The following is a 21,485-nucleotide window of genomic DNA, read 5'->3' as shown; positions in this document are numbered from 1 at the left end:
ATTATTAGACCTTCAAACCCCTAATAAATTCTGTACTTTACTGTTTGGGGGCTTTGTATATTGTAACAAATATTTATATAAATAAAATCTAGGTTGGACTAGGAGAAGGCAATGGCACCCCACTCCAGTACTCTTGCCTGGAAAATCCCATGGACGGAGGAGCCTGGTGGGCTGCAGTCCATGGGGTCGCTGAGGGTCGGACACGACTGAGCGACTTCACTTTCACTTTTCACTTTCACGCATTGGAGAAGGAAATGGCAACCCACTCCAGTGTTCTTGCCTGGAGAGTCCCAGGGACGGCGGAGCCTGGTGGGCTGCCGTCTCTGGGGTCGCACAGAGTCGGACACGACTGAAGCGACTTAGCAGCAGCAGCAGCAGCAGCAGCAGCAGCAGCAGCAGGTTGTATTAATGAAAAACAACTTATCTGAATCTCTACATTCTTTAGGATCCACTTTCTCCTCATGAGAACAGGGAGTATTTTAATGGCAAAATATGGGATGATATATAGTTACTAAATGATTTTTAAATTCATGATTAACCATTCATATTCATTTCTATAGTCTTGCAGAATTGGTCTACATAATATAACCTTTTTTAAACATTTTAATGAAATATAAAAGCACCATAATATCCATGTAATACATGAGTTAAGAATTGCAGTTTTGAAAAAATTTCTTCTTCAAATTATACTTGTATTTCTTTCTTGAATCTTGAATTCTGAAAGCTTGTGATCTTATGAAATGTAATTCTTTCGTATGGAGAACCATCTACTGGATTAGTATTACAAGCAAAGGACTAAATACTTAGTCAGAATAACATTCATTATTATTGTGGTACCTATAGTATACACTTATATTTTGAAAGTAAACTTATTTTCTTGGTAATCTCAGAACTCTTTGTTGTTTGTGTTTTCATTTATTCATTTAACAGTAAGAAATAAGACATCTATACATTTTCACTAAAAAATTTCATATGATTTATGAATAAGTAATCAATTCCTTTGCATATATCTTGCCATTTAAATAAATGTATTAAAAAGTGGATTGGTGAAAAAGAGGAGATGGATATATTAAGATTAATGGGTTGCATGCCAAAGGATCAGTTTGTTGATGTCCAAAACTAGATATTATGGAACATCTGCTCATTGAAAAATATGTTAGTGTGTTATGTTCATTTCTTTCTGCATATGGATTGCCTTTGAATGGGGAGATAAACATTTCCTAGATGATGGCATGTAAGATTTGTGCAGTTGCAGAGAAAACTGAGATGGAAAACTAATTTACCTGAAAAAAATATTCTTAGGCAACTTTAAAATTATATAAAATAACATTCATCATAAGTCTTGGCCATTGTCCTCTGTTAAAACCATTAATTCTCATGATTAGCTATGACAAGGATAGGGAAAATATATATTATTGCTGTTAGATGGGGGACTGAAAAACCAACCATTTTGTGTTACATGCAGGCAGCAAAGTACTCATCAGTAGTTTTGGATCTCTTAGAGCCTTTGTACCCTAACTTAACATAGAGAAAACTCCATGGAAACAGTCTTTTGGGCGGGTTGGTGTGAAGCAAGAGGCCATCTATAACTTCTTTTTACTAGTGTCTACACTTCCAGTGAGCACTATAAGATTGAAAAACACCAGCAGGTAACCCTCTGACTTGTTTTCACTGGTACTGCAAGACTTACATAAACACTGTCACCATTACATAAGTTTGAGGAGTTTAGATATGAAATCTGTGTGTGTGTGTGCTTAGTTGCTCAGTCAGTCTGACTCTTTGCAGCCCCATGGATGTAGCCCACCGGGCTCCTCTGCCCATGGGGATTCTCCAGGCAAGAAGACTGGAGTGGGTTGCCATGACCTCCTCCAGGGGATCTCCCCAACCCAGGGCTTGAACCCAGGTTTCCTGCATTGCAGGCAGATTCTTTACAGTCTGAGCCACCAGGAAAGCTCTAGATATGAAATAGGGAGATATTTAAAACCCAGATATGTGAATTAAATTATAAAAAAATAAAACGTTTTTTAGAAATTTAAAAATGATTCTTAAATGTTGAATTATTAGAAAAAAGAATAACCAACATTTAACCGAGCACCTAATATGTGACAGGTACTTTCCTAAATGCCGTCTATAATATATAATTTAATTTAAATTCTGTTTAATACTCTGGCTTCTCTGATGGATCAGATGGTAAAGAATCTGCCTGTAATGCAGGAGACCTGGGTTAGATTCCTGCGTCAGGATGATCCCCTGGAAAAGGGAATGGCAACCCACTCCAGTATTCTTGCCTGGAAAATCCCATGAGTAGAGAAGTCTGGTGGGCTCTAGTCCATGGTGTTGCAAAGAGTCAAACGTGACTGAGTGACTAATGCACACACAGACACACACAGACACACACACACACAGACACACACACAGACACACACACACACAGACACACACACAGACACACACATACACATTTAATTCCCTAACATTCATGTTCTATAAATGAGAAAACAAATTTATAGGCACATAACCCAGATGATTTGTTCAACGTATGGAGGATATTATTTTAGAAATCTTAAGAAAATTATAGAAAGGCAAACCTTGTTAACTTCTGTATCTCAAGAAAGCTTATTTTGTAGGTAATTTCTAGGGGAAAATCTGATTTCCAGAGTTTAATGCTTCCTTTTACTTGAGAAATTATTTCATGAAGCGAGCCATAGATAGCCACACAATTCATGGTTCCTAACTTATGGATTTGGCCCACATTCATCAAAACTGTCTTCTATAAGTCTACAAAAGCAACTGCAAACCTGAAAGCAATAGGCCCATTGTTGTTAAGTCACTGAGTCATGTCCAGCTCTTTTGTGACCCCATGGACTGTAGCCCACCAAGTTCTTCTGTCCATGAGATGCCCCAGGCAAGAATATTGGCGTGGGTTGCTATTTCCTTCTCTAGGGAATCTTCCCGACCCAGGGATGGAACCGGCATTTCCTGCATTGGCAGGCAGATTCTTTACCACTGATCCACCAGGGAAGCAGCCAGTAGGCCCTTTAAGAGCTACCTAAAACTGTTAGGCTCAAATTCAGCATGCCCCAAGATTATGAAAACCATGTTATTCTAGTCTTCCAAATGCTAGTGCTTGCTTTTCCCTCAATATTTGGCATTTAGAGAGCCAGTAAATTAATACCCTCTTTTCTTGATCACGTCAAGAATTCATAGGACTGTGAAAGATACAGATAAAATATTAGGTTTTACTGGTAAAAGTTATTAAAAGGTTATTACAATGTGTTGCCACAATGGGCTTTCCACTACTCCATCTTGCAAATAGGCTAACCTGCTGGGGCACAGATACTGCTGAGAGACAGCTGGCTTGTCCTATAGGGGCCTATCCTTGCAAAGCACAACACAGAAGAGCTTGGAAATGCAGATTCACTGCAGGCAGGCTGATCCAGAGAAGAGAGAGAAGTCAGAGGAAGCTGTCTCTTGTACTGCTAACCCTTTACTCCAGAGTTGCTTTGTGACCACTCAGATACGTTTTTTTCTACATCCTCAGAAGGATGGGGTTGGGGTAGAAAGAAGCAAGGAGTATTTTTTACAGGAGATTCCTCATTAACACACACAAGACCTAGGTGAGAGCCTTCCCTCTAGCCATTTTTAATAATTATACTATGAAACTTACAATAATTAGAATTTTTTAGAGCCGCTTGTAGCCGTTGTAGATGGTTTATAGTTCAGAGCAGCAGGTTGGGTGACAGTAGTATTAAGAATACGGAAGCTAAAACCTAAAGGTCAAGGAACTAGTTACCTGCTTATTTGTGTCCTTTTATCTTCAAACTGTCAGAAAACAGAGGCTTAGAACAGGGAATACTCATTTTGTATAAAGATTTTCTACTTCTCTCCTTTGACATTTCCAGCAACTTAGTGGTAGCGTGACTGAATGAAACCAAAAGTAATGGATGGGAAAAGTTACATGGAAGGAGTATTCAGTGTAAATAGTTCCATCTCAGCCTAATTAACATTCAAAGATCAGATGGAAAACATAAAGTCAAAAGGAAGAACAAAAATTACAGGGAAATAACAGTACTTGATAAAGAGGGGCTGTAATTGGTAGAAATTAAAACAGTGATTTTGGTCATCTCTAATTTCTAACAAAACTGAAGGTCAGTTCAGTTTAGTTCAGTCGCCCAGTCATCCTACTCTTTGCGACCCCATGAATCACAGCACGCCAGGCCTCCCTGTCCAACTCCCGGAGTTCACTCATCCAGCCATCTCATCCTCTGTCGACCCCTTCTCCTCCTGCCCTCAATCCCTCCCAGCATCAGGGTCTTTTCAAGTGAGTCAATTCTTCACATGAGGTGGCCAAAGTATTGGAGTTTCAGCTTTAGCATCAGTCCTTCCAATGAACACCCAGGACTGATCTCCTTTAGAATGGACTGGTTGGATCTCCTTGCAGTCCAAGGGACTCTCAAGAATCTTCTCCAACACCACAGTTCAAAAGCATCAATTCTTCGGCGCTCAGCTTTCTTCACAGTCCAACTCTCACATCCATATATGACCACTGGAAAAACCATAGCCTTAACTAGACGGACCTTTGTTGGCAAAGTAATATCTCTGATTTTCAATATACTATCTAAGTTGGTCATAACTTTCCTTCCAAGGAGTAAGCATCTTTTAATTTCATGGCTGCAGTCACCATCTGCAGTGATTTTGGAGCCCCCAAAAATAAAGTCTGACACTATTTCCACTGTTTCCCCATCTATTTCCCATGAAGCGATAGGACCAGATGCCATGGTCTTAGTTTTCTGAATGTTGAGCTTTAAGCCAACTTTTTCACTCTCCTCTTTCACTTTCATCAGGAGGCTTTTTACTTCCTCTTCACTTTCTGCCATAAGGGTGGTGTCATCTGAATATCTGAGGTTATTGATATTTATCCCGACAGCAAATTGCTTTGAAATTTCTAACAGGTGCAAGATTTTTAGATCCAAGAAAATGAAATCTTAAAAATATATCATTTAATATTCACCATGCTTACCTATTTTCATGGAAAAGGTATTTTATATTCTCCTTGTTTTATTGAATAGTGAAAGCTTGAAAAGTAAATATTCAATAATGTTAATTGATTATGGATAAAATGTAGGCTCTAAGAAGCATAGATTATTTTTTAAGTTGATTTTAAATATTTCAAGCTATATTCAAATTTTTACTATTTTTAGAAGTGGAGGAAGGTGTGCCATAAATGTTAAATATTTTTGATAATGATTTTTAATCACTCTTCTATATGTGATGTAACTTTTTGTAATAGATTTGCTTTCCTAATTAAAGGTTGTCATAGGATAATAATAAAATAATTTTTCATACATAGCCAATACAGATAAATTGAAAACACAGGATGAGGTCCAAAATTATAAGAGGCAAGGAGAGTGAATTTGGAGTTAAATGTTTTAACAATGCATGTATAACATGGTATATATCCAAATGGCAGTGCAATTGGAACATGGCTCCAGTGTTCAGTGAGTATGATTTTCAATGCTATGACTTACACAATAGTTTAAATACTTTATCTTGTGCAAACTGTCATTAAAAAAATTATATAATATATTAAATGGAAACAAGCTCTTAGTTTTTAATGTTTTATTTTTACATCTCTATCTAGTAGATGCTTAATCATAATAAACATAAATTTAATAATAAATTCAAAATAATATGTGTATATATCTATATTTATTACAATAGCTAGCTGGGAGTGGGGAAAATGTGATAAGAACATTTTTTTCTGCTTCTGCAATATGAATATTTCAGATGACACAAAATAGTATTAAAAATGTGTTTGTATTGATTAACTTTTTTTAAGTTTGTATTAAAAAAAAGTCACGGACTGTCAGTGATACACAACAATAAGTGATGAATGCTCAAGCGTCTGAGGTGATCACCTCAGCAATTCTGCCATTTGTAGTTGGGCTGGAATGATGATTCTTCTGATGTTGACTGAACTGACTCAAATGTGTTTGGGTCAGCTGACCCAGTATAAGGTGACACTCAACATACCTTGACTTTGTTCTATATGTCCATCATACTCTATCAGGCTAGGGAACATACATCCTTCTCGTGATGATGATAACAGGCCAAAAGAGAAAGGAAGCCTAATTATTCAGACACTGTTCAACCTCCTTGAATGTTCCTGACATCTCATTGCTAGTAGAAGTCACATGGTTAGGTTCATATTCAGAGTTTGGGGAGATGCTATGAAGTTACATGGCAAAAGAGTTGAGTATAGTAATGAGTGGTAGAATATCAGTGCTCAAGCTGATATTTATCTGTATTATTATATAGAATTAAATAAATTTCAGAAAAGGCATTAAAGTAAAATTTGGCTAAAACTATTACTTCTTCAATTCAGTTCAGTCACTCAGTCATGTCTGACTCTTTGTGAGCCCATGAACCACAGCATGCCAGGCCTCCCTGTTCATCACCAGCTCCCCAGAGTTCACCCAAATTCACGTCCATTGAGTCGGTGATGCCATCCAGCCATCTCACCCTCTGTCGTCCCCTTCTCCTCCTGCCCTAAATCTTTCCCAGCAATAGGGTCTTTTCAAATGAGTCAGCTTTTCGCATCAGGTGGTCAAAGTATTGAAGTTTCAGCTTCAACATCAATCCTTCCAAAGAATATTCAGGACTGATGGGCATATCTTTCCTTTTCTCCTTTGCTTTTCACTTCTCTTCTTTCCACAGCTATTTTGTAAGGCCCCCTCAGACAGCCATTTTGCTTTTTTGCAATTCTTTTTCTTGGGGATGGTCTTGATCCCTGTCTCCTGTACAGTGTTACAAACCTCTGTCCATAGTTCATCAGGTACTCTGTCTATCAGATCTAGTCCTTAAATCTATTTCTCACTTCCACTGTATAATTGTAAGGGATTTGATTTAGGTCATTCCTGAATGGTCTAGTGGTTTTCCCTACTTTCTTCAATTTAAGTCTGAATTTGGCAATAAGGAGTTCATGATTTGAGCCACAGTCAGCTCCCTGTCTTGTTTTTACTGCCTGTACAGAGCTTCTCCATCTTTGGCTGCAAAAATATAATCAATCTGATTTCAGCGTTCACCATCTGGTGATGTCCATGTGTAGAGTCTTCTCTTGTGTTGTTGGAAGAGGGTGTTTGCTATGACCAGTGCATTCTCTTGGCAAAACTCTATTAGCCTTTGCCCTGCTTCATTCTGTACTCCAAGGCCAAATTTGCCTGTTACTCCAGGTGTTTCTTGACTTCCTACTTTTGCATTCCAGTCCCTATAATGAAAAGGACATCTTTCTGGCATACAAACACACACACACACATGCACACATCCACACACACACATATAATATGGTACTGTATGAAATAGTATATATTATACACATAAAGGCTATGTTTTTTCCAATAGTCATGTATTGGATGTGAGAGTTAGACTATAAAGAAAGTTGAGCACCAAAAAATTGATGCTTTTGAATTGTGGTGTAGGAGAATACCCTTGAGAGTCCTTGGACTGCAAGGAGATGCAAGCAGTCCATCCTAAAGGAAATCAGTCCTAAATATTCATTGGAAGGACTGATATTGAAGCTGAAACTCCAGTACTTTGGCCACCTGATGTGAAGAACTGACTCATTTGAAAAGACCCTGATGCTGGGAAACATTGAAGTTGGGAGGAGAAGGGGACAATGGAGGATGAGATGGTTGGATGGCATCACTGACTCAATGGACATGAGTTTCAGTAAACTCTGGGAGTTGGTGATGGACAGGGAGGCCTGGCATGCTGCCGTCCATGGGGTTGCAAAGAGTCGGACAGGACTGAGTGACTACAATGAACTGAACTAATATGCAATGTATATAATATAACATAACAGTATTATATACATGTGTATGTATGTGTATTCCCTGCTGAAATCACCTACTTAAAGTGCCTAAAGAAACCCCTTTTAGAACAAAATGCACTTTTTCCCCATAATTTCATTGGAGAGAAAATTTAAGTAGCTCATTTTACATACTTCTTTGCTTTCAGTTAATCTGACTGAATTATAGAGGTCCTTAAATTTAATGGTTTGACTTATGATTTTTCAGCTTAATAGTGGTGCAAAATCAATGCACACAAGCAGAAATCATACTGTGTATTTTGAATTTTGATCTTTTCCTGGACTAGCAATATGTGGTGTGTTACTCTTTTTATTGAAGTATATGTGAATTACAGTATTATATTTGTTTCAGGTGTGCAGTGTCATGATTCAATATTTTTATAGATTATATTCTATTTGAATTTATTATAAAATATTTGCTGTATTCCCTCTGCTGTATAATACATCCTGTAGCTGTTTATTTTATACATAATAGTCTGTGGCCCTTAATCCCCTACCTCTATTTTGGCCTCTCCTCCTCTCTCTCCCCACTGGTAACCACTAGTTTGTTCTTTATAGCTGCGAGTCTCTTTCCATTTTGCTATATTCATTCATTTGCTTTAATTTTTAGATTCCACATTTAAGTGATAACATACATTTATTTTTCTCTGACTAATGTCGGTAAGCATAATGTCCTATAGATCCATCCATGGTATTGCCATTAGGAATTCTATTCTTTTTTTTTTTTTTGTACAGCTGAGGGATACCCCATTGTAATATATGCCACGTATTGTTTATTCATTCATCTCTTGATGAACACTTAGATTACTTTCCTCTCTTGGGTACTGCAAATAATGCTGCAGTGAACACTGGGATGTATGCTTAGTTTTGAATTAGTGTTTTTGTTATTTTCAGATATACACTAAGGAATGGAATTGCTGGATCATATGGTAGTTCAGTGTTTTCTGAAGAACCTGTACGCTCTTTTCCATAGTGGCTGCACTAATTTATATTCCCACCAACAGTTCCCAAAAAATGAAGAGGAGGAAGCACTCCCAAATTCTTTCTATTCAGCCCCCATTACCCTGATACCAGGAAACTGAGGCTTAGGTCATTTTCAAAGTGCCAGGGCCAGGGTACACAGACCACAGAACCTTTCAGGTAACTATTATATAGAATTCCACTGCTTATATTATTGTTATTATTGTTTTTAGTAAAAAAAAAAAAGGTTAATCATGACATCTGAAATCCTTTCTATTTTGGTGAAGCTAATAGCATACTTATGCTATAGTAAAATAATTTTCCTTTGGCAAAGATATTCTGGATTAAGAATGATTTTTATTAATATATTTGTGGCTTTGTGTTCAGAACTGTCAGTGCCTAAGTTTACATCAAATGAACTAAGGTAGTATTTTTACATGGTTATCTGCCCACATCATTCTTTTTATCTCCTCCAGTGTAAACAATGCTTTAATGTACTAGAAGTGTTGATAAAGGCATGGGAGAGGGGCCAGGGGAACAGCTGGATCTGCCATGTAAAAGGATGGAAAGATATCAAGTAAATTTAAAATAAAATAGGTGAGGTTATTAAATCACATGAAATTCTACAGGTCACTGAAACCTTATATTGAAAAGAGGTAAAGCAGAATGTGCAAGCACACAGAACCAAAGACCCTTATGCCTTCTTATACCTACATGAGTGAGGTAAAGAGAGGGCTACAGATGTGGAGTTTAAACAAGCAGAGTTAAGAGGTTGATTAATTCTGCAGCACACACTTAACCATCTTTCCTGATTGCCCTTGCAGTGATATTCCCTCTCCTCACTAAAGAAAACAAATGTTAAAACATTAACTTACACACATACACACACAGATACAAGCACATAATACAAAAATATCTGGAGGCAGAGCTTTATGGTATAGGGGAAATACTGAGTATTTTCCAGAGAGCCCTGTGCTGCAGACATTGAGTGCTGCAACAGGGAAAGTGATTTTGAGTTATTTATTAAAAGAGGGCTGATTAAACTGTATGCTTGAGAGAATTGGGAATGGTGCATACCTTTCTTTTCTTGCACTGAATTCAGTAGAACTCAGGGTAGATAATAAATCAAAGAATTGAATATCTGTGCAGTTGCTCCTGTTCAGACTAATTGATTATAATACTGGGCTGGTCATAAACAGAAGATCCAAGGCTTACCTGAAATTGTAGCAGGTCGATTCTTAGATTGCTCTCTCTGTCCCCTTTTCTTACCCAAAATGGGTAGTTGGAAAGAGAATTTGTTGTTGTTCAGTCGCTCAGTCGTGTCCGACTCTTTGCAACCCCGTGGACTGCAGCACAGCCAGGCTTGCCCGCCCTTCACTATTTCCCAGAGCATGCTCAAACTCATGTCCATCAGGTTGGTGATGCCATCCAGCCATCTCATCCTCTGTCTTCCCCTTCTCCTCCTGCCTTCAGTCTTTCCCATCATCAGGGTCTTCAGGGCCTCAGTACACACCTCTTTACTTTTGTTTCTTTCTCATAGAGTAGAAGAAGGAAGACTGCAGGAGCATCTATGATGCAGAGACAAATGTATGGAGATAAAAGACAAGGAAATATCTTACTGCATGGCCAGTTACCAGGATGCATTTCATAACTTTTTCATGCTTTTCCTAAACTTCCATTATTTGGGTCCATTTCTGTCTACCTTGTTCCCTCTAGGATTTATGTCTCACCATCTTAGGTTTTTTAGCAGATCTCATTTTGGCCCAACTGGCCATCTAAAGCCATCCCTTAAACTTGAACAGTTCATTTTATTCAATTCTGGCCATGTACATCTGATCACCAATCTTGAATTCAACTTGTTTGTGTTTTTACATAACTTTAATGTTTTTATCAACTCAGTTCTTACTACTGCCCCCTTCATCTGACTCCATATCTTCTCCCCAGTCCCCTGGAAACCAACTGGAGACTCACTCACTGGTGTTCATCTTCCTCTAGTTACACCAGCTATACAGTGAATGCCAGTTAATCCCTTTACTTGTCCCCATCAGTTCTGCCACATGGCCTTTGACACCCATGAGGCATTATGATGCAAGTTCTTTCAGTCTTAGTACAGATTTCAATATAGAAATTGAGATTCATAGCAATTTTTGTAACATGCTAATTTCAATATATGTGTCTTAAATTCCTAAACTTGGGTTTCTCTGGTGGCTCAGATGGTAAAGAATCTGCCTGCGATGAGGGAGACCTGGGTTTGATTCCTTGGGTGGGAAGCTCCCTCAGAGAAGGGAGGGGATCTGGCCTGGAGAATTCCATGGACAGAGGAGCCTGGCAGGCTACAGCCCATGGGGCCACAAAGAGTCTGATATGACTGAGTACCTTTCACTTTCACTTTTCCTAAGCTTTCTTTGTAAAAGAATGCCGAATTTTAGTCAGTACTCCCAAATAATAAAGGAACCACATATAATTCATTTTGGTTTTCTAACAATTATCAAACAGGTTCAAAAAGAAATTGTCAGTAATTAAATATCATGACAGTCATCAGATTGACTTGGTAGTTTCTAATAAATTAGGCTAAGAACAGAATTTTGTACTATACTTTGATGTATAGATGCACCTCAATTCCATGTCTTAAGTAGTAATACTTCTAGTTATTCCTCGATTGTATGTAGGTTTTGTTTTCTAAATATCTTCCTTGAAAAGAGATTTTCATGATAGAGCTCTTGCCATGAGGATGTTTGATTTCAGCTTAGAAAGCACCTACTCTATGTCACTAATATACTAAGGAAATGTGAAATGGAAAATTTTTAATATTCATAACTATACAGAATTCTTGTAGACTTCTGAAACATGAAGTAACCAAATAAACTTTATTATTGAAATGAGTTTCTTAAGAATATAAATGCATAATGTGATTTTTCAAACTTGTTATACTGTAAAGAGCTACAGCAATTTCATAATATGAAACAGTGTGTATAAAACTATGTAGCATAAAATATTTAGCTGCTAAGGTAGCAGGGAAGTTCCAGGAGCTGTTTTCATAAATCTGAAAGTAGTTAACCTGTTTCATTGATCTTCTTTATTCCATTTACCAAAATAGTGGGGCCTGCCTTCCCCTGTTTTTGGATTTTATAAATTTCATTTACTTGATGCTATGTATTTTAGAATGGTCTTTCTTCTACATATTGTAACAATTTGTGTGACTAGAACTTCTGGAGATGATGGAAATTATATATTGTTTAGCTTAAGAATATCTTTTCTTAAGCTTTGTTTTGTTTAATAAATAAAACAGGGGTACTTTTTATTTAGAACACAGAATAAATGATATCACATTTTTTAACATGAGAAAACAAAAACATAATAAGTTAAAATGACTTTTCTTGAAGGCCATCGTCTGATCTTAAGAATTTTCATTTGGGAGGTAATTGGGAAATGGCCTGGCTAATGCACTCACCAAAGTGGAAGTGCCCTCACCTGTGAAACAAGGATACTCAGTTCTGTAGATGACGTGAGAGTTTATTTTGCAAGATTATGAGGCTGCATATTTGCATATATGTTGACTTTTCATAAATGGTGATAAGTGTTTGAATGTTGGTAGATAATCTTTACCCTTGTGAATGTATTGGGTGAATTTTTCTTACAAAAATATAAATCTATGTATTTTAATGGAGCATTTATATAGAAAAGGTAACAATCATAGTGTTGCCCTGTAGATAAACCAGGACACACATACAGTCTTGCCTGCCTCTTTCCTTGCCCATGATTAGGATTAGAACTACCAGCCAGGTAACAAGGCAAGAGGAAGACTATTTGGTACCCCACCAGGCTCCAAATTTACTATATGTATAAGGCTGGAAGAACACTGGACAGGGAAAATTAAAAGGAAGTGTTAGCCTTTAATGACTACCCTCTGGATAATTATTAATAATGTCATGTTCCATGTTGTGCTAAGTCGCTTCAGTCATGTCTGACTCTTGTGCGACACTGTGAACTGTAGCTGGTCAGGATCCTCTGTCCATGGGATTCTCCAGGCGAAAATACTGGAGTGGATTGCCATTCCCTTCTCCAGGGGATCTTCCTGACGCAGGAATCGAACCAGCGTGTCTTACATCTAACCTGCATTGGCAGGTGGGTTCTTTAACACTAATGCCACATGGGAAGCCTCCCTATTAATAATGCCATAAACTGTGAAAATGCCTCACCTATTTAGTAAAAATGAAGGGAAGATACTTTCCAGATCCTGACAATACAAATCCTATATAGCTTTGAATGAAATCTATACTATTACATTTTTAAAGTGCCAGGGAAATATTGATATTTCATATTTTCACATTTTCTTAGCTGACTTCTAGAAAAGAATGAGACCTAACATCTTATTTTGACAGATTTTTCATTGTTTTGTGCACATATTTGCTTTATGGCTTTTAATCCATTTTGACTCTTTTTAAAATACTCCTCTTTGTTTAATATTTTTTATTGGTGAGAAGAACTGAGTTGACTCTACCTGAAGATAATGGTGAAAATATTAATATACTAAAGTGACATCTGTCATAATAATGAGAAGCTGTGTGTTAAATGGCTCTAAAGCTTTTATTCTTAACTTACTACTGTTCATTCTGAGCTAATGTCTATTTTTTTTTCCCATGCTCTTCACTTTCTCATTTTCCAGAGAGGTGCTAGAGAGATCTTTTAAATAATCATCACTCATATATCAGTCTCCTACTTAAAACTGTTCAGTGATGTTTCAGTGGTGTTAGGGTAAATTCCAGTCTTCTTTTCTCAGCTTATGAGGGCCCATCTGATCTGGTCCATACTTTTCACATGCACTTCATTCATCATCCACACAGTCCTCCATTCTCTGTGATCATTCTGGCCTTTCTGTCCCTTGAGTACACTTTTGCATGTGCAGTCATCTATGCCTGAAACTGTCTGCCCCTAAATTGTCCTAAAGATGCTTTTTCCCTCTGATCCTGCCTGGAATGTCATGTCTTCAGTGAGGACTCTAGTAACCAACCCATGGAAAATAACATTCTCCTAAAAATCATTGTCATATCACTTTTTTTTTCTTTTAGCTTTTTCGTATAGCTCAGATGTTCTGTTCAGACATGTAATTGTTGCTGTTTCCCCACATTCATATGTAAGCTCCCTGAGAGTGGTGCCTGTTTTGCATACTGTATCATAGGCTTTTAATTCATATTTATTGAAATAAAGGGTAAAAGTTGCATGTTAGAATGCTGTGTAAATCCTGATGCATATCCAAATATAAGATGCAAGTATTAACTAAGCAACAGTCAGACAAATCTTTTGTATGTTTGTCCTGGTAAGCTGGATAAAAGCATATGTGATGTGTGAGCATGTGCCATCATTAAGTATGAGTAGATCAGTAGTCACCCACGTTCACGGGGCACACATTTTGATATTGATTCATTTTCAACCCACTGTGCATCTTCTGTGTTGGAAATAATTAGAGCCTGTGAACTGAAGTGAGGGAAACATTTATAATGCTGAATAACCCAAAGTGAAGACAGGGGTATCTAATTAGTCTTTCTTGTGACAATCTTTTTTTGGATTAGACTTTGAAAAGTCTTAACAGTGGTGCTTGTGTCAGTGACTCTGCTGATAATTAATAGTATTCGCCATACACCTACACACATTCCCTCCAAAATATCCTTGTGTAATGCCACTACTGGAAAGAACAATTTCAATTAGAGAGGAGAGCTTTTGAAATGTATATATCATGTGGTCTATTGTGAGAGATGTGTCCTATTATAAAAGAGAAAAAAATCTCTGATAGAACATAATATTTTATGTAACATGCCTGATATATTGTTTAACAAAACATTTTATGGATACTTCATCAGGACATGACTTGATTTAAGAAGCAGGACTAGCATTCACCCACGGTTTCTTTTTTTGAATCCGTAAGATGTTTTCCCATACCATTTTCACCCAATCACAAGCTTATTAACTTGGGAATGAGGTGACAGGGCCTTTGTCCTCGAATCTTGCAATTATAACTAATAGTAAGTTAAAGGGAAGCAGAAAGGTTATATTCAAAGTTTAAAGTAAAATGACTTTGTGGCACGTAGCACAGGTACCAGGAAGATATTAAGTGGGAACTCATTATTCTTATTAATTAGAACTTTCGGAAGACGTCTTGATAAGGAAAGTCATTTTATGGTATGTTACAAGAGAGACACCTATTTATGGACAGAACTTGGACAGGAACTATGCTGTCTTCATCTCGGCATGTCCAGGGCCTGGCAGAGGCCATCCCCAGGGACCAGCAACTACTTGGTGCCAGTTGTATATATGAAGGCAGGGAGAAGGGGTCATTGTGTTCATATTCTCCACTATATCCCTCAGTGCATTCCTAAAATCTATATTATGAAAGAAACCACTGCAAATTTCCTTATGTTTGTGTGTGAAAGTATTCTGTGTAGAGCCTGCACTTTGGGCAGAGGATTTAATGTTAGATAAAATATAGTAAAGTCTGGTGTCTCTCAAAACCACATGGAAACATTATTTTTTTCTAAATGTTTACAGTTTTAAAGACTAAATTTACTACTTATGATCTTTATAAGAGACATGTGTGAGTTATAGAAGTTAACGACATGAAGGGCCAGGCTAAAGTGAAGTGCAATAACGTCCAGTAATAATAATAGCTAATATTTACAGAAAGCTGGCCATGTTGAGATGTTGTTCCAACCACTTTCCATATATCAGCTTGTCCTTACAACACAACACGCTTATGGTCACCCTTTTAATAGTCCCCCTTTTCACAGATAGGGAAATTGAGGCTGTGGAGATTGTCATTTGCTAGTCAATAAGTTCTAGGCCAATATTAAAATCTAGGCAGGCTGGTTTTAAAGTCTCCGTCTCTGTCTCTGCACTAGGATGATATTCACTGAGTTTTCATTATGTGTCTAAGTCCTTCACTTAAAATTAAGGAAGTTCATTTACTTCCTCAACTCACAAACCTATGAGGACAATAGTATATTTCCTTCTATACATGTTGGAACTATGTCTAATCACGTAAACATCATTTAATGGACAAAGTACCGTATACTTTTTAAAGACTAGAATATCAATGTTTGACTGAAACTAATCCAGAATGGTTAGGGAAAAAAAGTCATGTGTAGATAAGAGATATTTTAAAAAGAGAGTGCTAGAAAAGAGATGCATACCCGAAGAAGCCATAGGGCATGATTAGTAGGTTCAGTTCACATGCAGTTCAGGTGGTGTGGAGGGAGCTGCAAAGTAGAAGGGTTCAGCAGCGCCTGGAGAAACACTTCCAAACTGATTAACCACCAACAGGTTTGTGTTTATATTGTTTCCTCAACTTCTGCAAACAGCTCCCCTCACAAAAGTAATTTTGGAAACATCTTTCAAAGTTTGTAAAGACGTCAGTGATTTTGGTTATCTTCACTTAAAGAGGGTAATTTATCATCTAGTCAAGTGCGCATGTGTCTGCCAGGAAAGCTGTGACCGACATACATCACACTCAGGAGCGTCAAGGATTTGGTTTGCTTTCTTAACGTGTGCTTTAATGTAGGATTCATTTCAACCTGACATTTTTTTTTTTTTACCTCTCATCATATTTTTCTTCTAATTAAGTTCTATAAATGTGTCCTCTCCCCAGTTTGAGCTGTGATAAATTCCTTTTCTGAACTGGCCTTCTGAAAGTCACAAAGCAACATTATGATGAATTACAAAATGAATAATTTCCCTTCTACCATGTTTATTTTGAGCAGCAAAGTGCTGGAGAGAAGGGAATTTTTTTCACTCAAAAGAAAGCCCTGCTCACAGTGGTTATGTGTCTGTGAGTTAAATAGTTCCAGCACTGACAGACCCCAGCATATTTCCAAAACTGGATAGACCTAATGGAAGGACATGATTTTTCAGCTCAGAATTTGGGGATTTAAGGATATTCTTGGAAGGAATAAAAAATGAGAAAACGTGTTCTTTCATGTAAGCCCTGGAGTTACTCATGTAGGTATGGACTGAGACCATGGTTTCTTTGGGAAATTGATTTCCTAAAGTCTGTATTGCAGAGGAAAGGAACAATGTCATTCATACAATGGGCTATGGGAGAAATGAATATATAGTTTTTATCTTTAAGTCCCTATTCATTTCACTTCATTATACATGCAAGTAAATTCATTATGTCTTTGATGTGAGACAGCTGTGTTGAAATTGAACAACTTGCTGCTAATATTTAGGCTGGTATTTTAATACGTGCTTAACACAGGATACATTTGTTCACTTTACATTGGAAGGCATAGATGAAACTATATAAATAAGATTAAAGTATTGCCATAGATAAAATATCAGGCATTAACCTTTTAGTCTCTTGATTTTCAAATAGTTTAGTGTCAATATTTAAATAGCCACAACAATCATAGTCTGGTTCAAGTAATACTGCTTAATGTGTTAATCATTAATTTTACATACTTCTTTCTCAGTTCCCTCTTTGCCTTTATAGAGTGGGAATTACCTCTTGCATCCTGAATTCATTACTGTGATTTGTGTACTGTGCCTTGACTGAAGCCAATTTAAGTGGCATATCAGTGTGGAATTTGAGCTCCTTTGCTTTTCGTAGATAGGAGCTCATGGAGTTAATGTTTCTTTTATAGAATTTATTACAGAACTATGATAATGTGGTTATGATTTATGATCTATTCCTGGATAGTATCTGAGTTAAGATATACTACAGTCTGAAAAGAAGTTTGATTTTATATATTGTAATAAGTGTGGCTACTGGTCCAAATATCTGAACACCAAATTTTTATTGGCATAACTTCTCCTCCCTGAATGAAAAACCAGAACTATTATTTCAAACCAGAATTAGATATGAGCATTCACCTAAATCAACCATCCCATTTTTCAGATGAGGAATGTGAGATCCTGTGAAATTAATTAGGTTGATGACATTCAGGAAGGTATAAGTTAGGGCTCTAGCCAGGAGGCTGAACCTGGCTCTTCTGACTTCGGAGCCAGCATTCTGTAGCTGTCCTGCCTGGCTGAAATGGGTAAACACTGCCATGTCATTTATTCTCCATATGAAGCCATTCACTGTTACCTTCCCTTAACAACCTTTTCTTCTCTTTCCCTGTCTAGCATTGTCATGCACCCTCACAAAGACCTCCTTGTCTCCTGTGGGGAGGACCGTGTCTGGAAGATGGTGGGGCTCCCCAAAGGCAACGTGCTTCTCACAGGCTTGGGCCACACTGACTGGCTTTCAAACTGCTGCTTCCATCCCAGGTCAGTGCACACGACTCTCAGAGCTAGTCTCATCTCTCCAGGAATGCACTTGTTTACTCTGTGTCTTCATTCTGCTGTCTTTTTTCTTTTTTCTTAAACTACTTATTGAAGTATCAATAAAGGTATATATTTAATGTATACAGCTGGTAAGTTTGGAGATAAGTATACCTCCTTGAAATAATCACTGCTGTCTATACCATAAACATACCTATCATCTCCAAAAGTTTCCTCCCATCCACTTTATCTTATCATCATCATCATCATTATCCTCAAAACACTTAAGATTTGTAAATGCTAGTGGCTCAGTGGTAAAGAATCTGCCTGCAATGCAGGAGACTCTGGAGACTCAGATTTGATCCCTGGGTTGGGGGATCCCCTCGGGAAGAAATAGCAACTCACTCCAATATTTATGCCTAGGAAATCCCATGGACAGAGGAGCCTGGTTGGGCACGGTCCATAGGGTCGCAAAGAGTTGGACACAACTGAGCTACTGAACATACACGCACAACCTGAGATCTACCCTCTTTAGCAAATTTTTAAGTATTCCTTAAGAATTGTTAGTTGTACGCTCTATGGTATACAATAGATTTCAAGGACTTAACTCGTCTTATATAAATGAAACTTGGAAGTTTATACTGCCACTTTCCTCTCTGCAACCCCACCTCTACCACTGAATTTTGAAACATGTAGATAAATTCTCCTTTGGCTTTCATTATATCGACTTTAGATTGATTGCTTTTGATATTTAGTACATGTAAAACTTAATACACATGCTGATGCATTTAAGAAGAGTAATGAGCTTCCCAGGACAAGCTTCAGAAACGTTCTTTGTCCTCATAAACTCTGACAAGGCACATGAATTTCAATAATGCATAGCGGTGTTTACTTTGCCTCTGTTAATCTTGCATTTTTTTCCCTTTAGAATTAAGATATCTACCAAAAAGGATCAGGAGGCAGTGATCCACTCCTTTAAAAATTCAATGATACTTAAGATATAAAAAAGAACAAGCAGAACTGAAGGCATTGAGCCCTATAATTTTCAAGATTCATTAATTTTTGTACCAAAAGAACCAGGGCACAGAAGGAACGAAACACACATACACATTTTTCTGGTGGCAAGAAGGACTGCCCACTGTTGCTTGTGGTCAACTCTTATCCCTAATCCCAGTGGTCTTCTCTTATCATCATTATGCTTAACATTTTTAAACACTCCTGCGTCTGGCTCTTTCTAACAGTTTCTGGTCTAATTATTCTTGGAGAAATGTAGTTCTCAGTGAAACTTCTGAATGGTACCATTGGGAAAATTTGTTCTTTGGAGAACTTTATTTTTTGTTTGCACAAAACTTTTTTTAAAAAAGCATCTTTATCTTATCCTTAGTATGAAAGTCAGTGAAATTAGATTGAAAAAGAGTAAACTAAATTATTCAAAAATTTGTATCTTAAAGAGAAGAGTAAACTAATTTTTCAAAAAAATTTTTGAAAGTGTTTTTAAAATACAACTTAGTGCTAGATGTTTGGATTTAATTTTTAAATGTATAATGCATTCCATACCTGGTATGTGGATAAACAGATCTGCACCAGCTCTTACCTCTCAGGAACATAAAGCCCATCTTGCAAGCAGAGACAGCACAATTAGAAGTGTAGTGTATCACTTACACAGCTGCTGGGCATACTAATCAGATTTCCATAATATCCCATCACCATGACAACCTGTGACTCTGATATTTTCTTATTACTGTTTGACTAGCACATGGTCCTTTTAATAGATATTCCTACTTTTCCAGTCAATTACTGAAATTAAAATGAGGTGAAATATATCATTATTCACTCATAGTATGAGTTTACATTTAGTACTTTCTTTGATAGAATTTTAGTAAAATGCAGCCATACTGCTTTTTTTCTAGTGCATGTGGGATAAAAATAATGGGAGAAAATACATTTAGCCATGTGTGTTTTAAGTGAGAGATAATGAATAATGAGTGTTCTATTTGCAGAATTGACAAAAATAATGAATGTTTATTAGAAACAATAAAAGAGCTCTTTTTTATTTGGGGTAGGGACTATTTCTCAAGAAGTTTACATTTCATGCCTGAGACATTTTACAATGCTTAATGTATGTAAATCAACACTGAAAACCATATATTATATATAAATATATGCATAGATGTGTATATAACATTTATGTCTAAAAGCTGTTGAATTTCCTGCTTTCTGAAATTTGTGATACTTGATTTTTATTTTTGCTTAGATAATTTAGTCAGTAAAAAAATAATTTATTTGTTAAAGATAACACTTTTCCTCTTTATATACTTATCTATAATCAAAGAATCAAATATAAAATAAATTTGATTCAAATGTGACACTAATCTGTAGTTGGATCTTTGATGAATAAATGCAATCATAGTCTTCCTCAAAGCCCATTTTTGTGATCAGTTTGATGTTACTCCCTTGGAAGAGGTCCAGAGTAGACACATTATACAGTGTTGCCTGCCTAATTCCTCTGCTTTTCACACAGAAAAGTAAACCTAGACGTTTTCTTTGTAATTTTTCATTGTGGTTGTCCGCAGTTGAGTATTTTCTATAACTTCCAGTTAGATGTATTCCTGATTATTATGACATTGACGCCCCTGTCTCTCCTGCCACAGTAACGTCTGTCAGATTTCTTTTACGGATCAAACTTACTTAATATGAGAGTGGGATATTCACTGAGTGACTTGAGCCAGTCTTAGTCATCCTATTTTCCTTGTCATAATGGACATCTTCAATATCTAAACAATAAATACAATGGTCATGATAATATCAGGCAAAAGATGAGTGACAGAAAAAAATAAACTGGGAGGGTAACTAATTCTCACTTGAGGATCAGATAATATGATATTGAAATATATAAAATAAAGCTCTTAGAAATACTAGATTTTGATAGTCAAATACTTCAAAGAAAATTAGTTTTTAATCTGTCAAGTAAACAAAATTACAGTGGAATTAGAGAAATTAATAGCAAGTGTATTTAGTAGTATATATTGAACTTCATCATCATAAACTTTATACATGAAGAGAGATTATAGATTCTTTGAAATCTTTCATTAAGTTTTTAAAAATATGTAAATCTTAAACTACAGATTGAGCATAAATAGAGTCTTCAAAATCACAAATGTACAAACTAAAATTTGTGAGCAAGATTCAATAGTAAAAGAAAATAGCAAATCCATAACTAAAATATAATAAAATCTGAATTGTTAAAAAGTAAATAAATGAATGTTGGGTCAAAGAACTATAATATCATTACCTACCTGATAAACAATCACAAATATAATACTATAAAACTTATGAGATGTAACCAGAAATGCATTTAGAGTAAAATTTGTCCCTTTAAAAGCTTTAGCTTTAAATGAAAAGA

General features: G+C 36.6%; 1 protein-coding gene across 1 annotated transcript in view; it reads left to right on the top strand.

Annotated features, from left to right (window-relative positions):
- The window catches only part of SPAG16 (sperm associated antigen 16), a 1,071,408-nt gene that overhangs the window by 489,546 nt on the left and 560,377 nt on the right, over positions 1-21,485 (top strand). The window contains exon 11 of the mRNA XM_040228573.1: positions 17,945-18,088. Coding sequence (XP_040084507.1) covers positions 17,945-18,088 — 144 coding nt within the window. The remainder of the gene's footprint in view (positions 1-17,944; positions 18,089-21,485) is intronic.

Source organism: Oryx dammah, unplaced genomic scaffold (genome assembly GCF_014754425.2).
Source record: "Oryx dammah isolate SB20612 unplaced genomic scaffold, SCBI_Odam_1.1 HiC_scaffold_27, whole genome shotgun sequence".
NCBI classification, from domain to species: Eukaryota; Metazoa; Chordata; class Mammalia; order Artiodactyla; family Bovidae; genus Oryx; species Oryx dammah.
The sequence above is the reverse complement of the archived record's forward strand: the minus strand, read 5'-3'. Positions and strand labels throughout refer to the sequence as shown.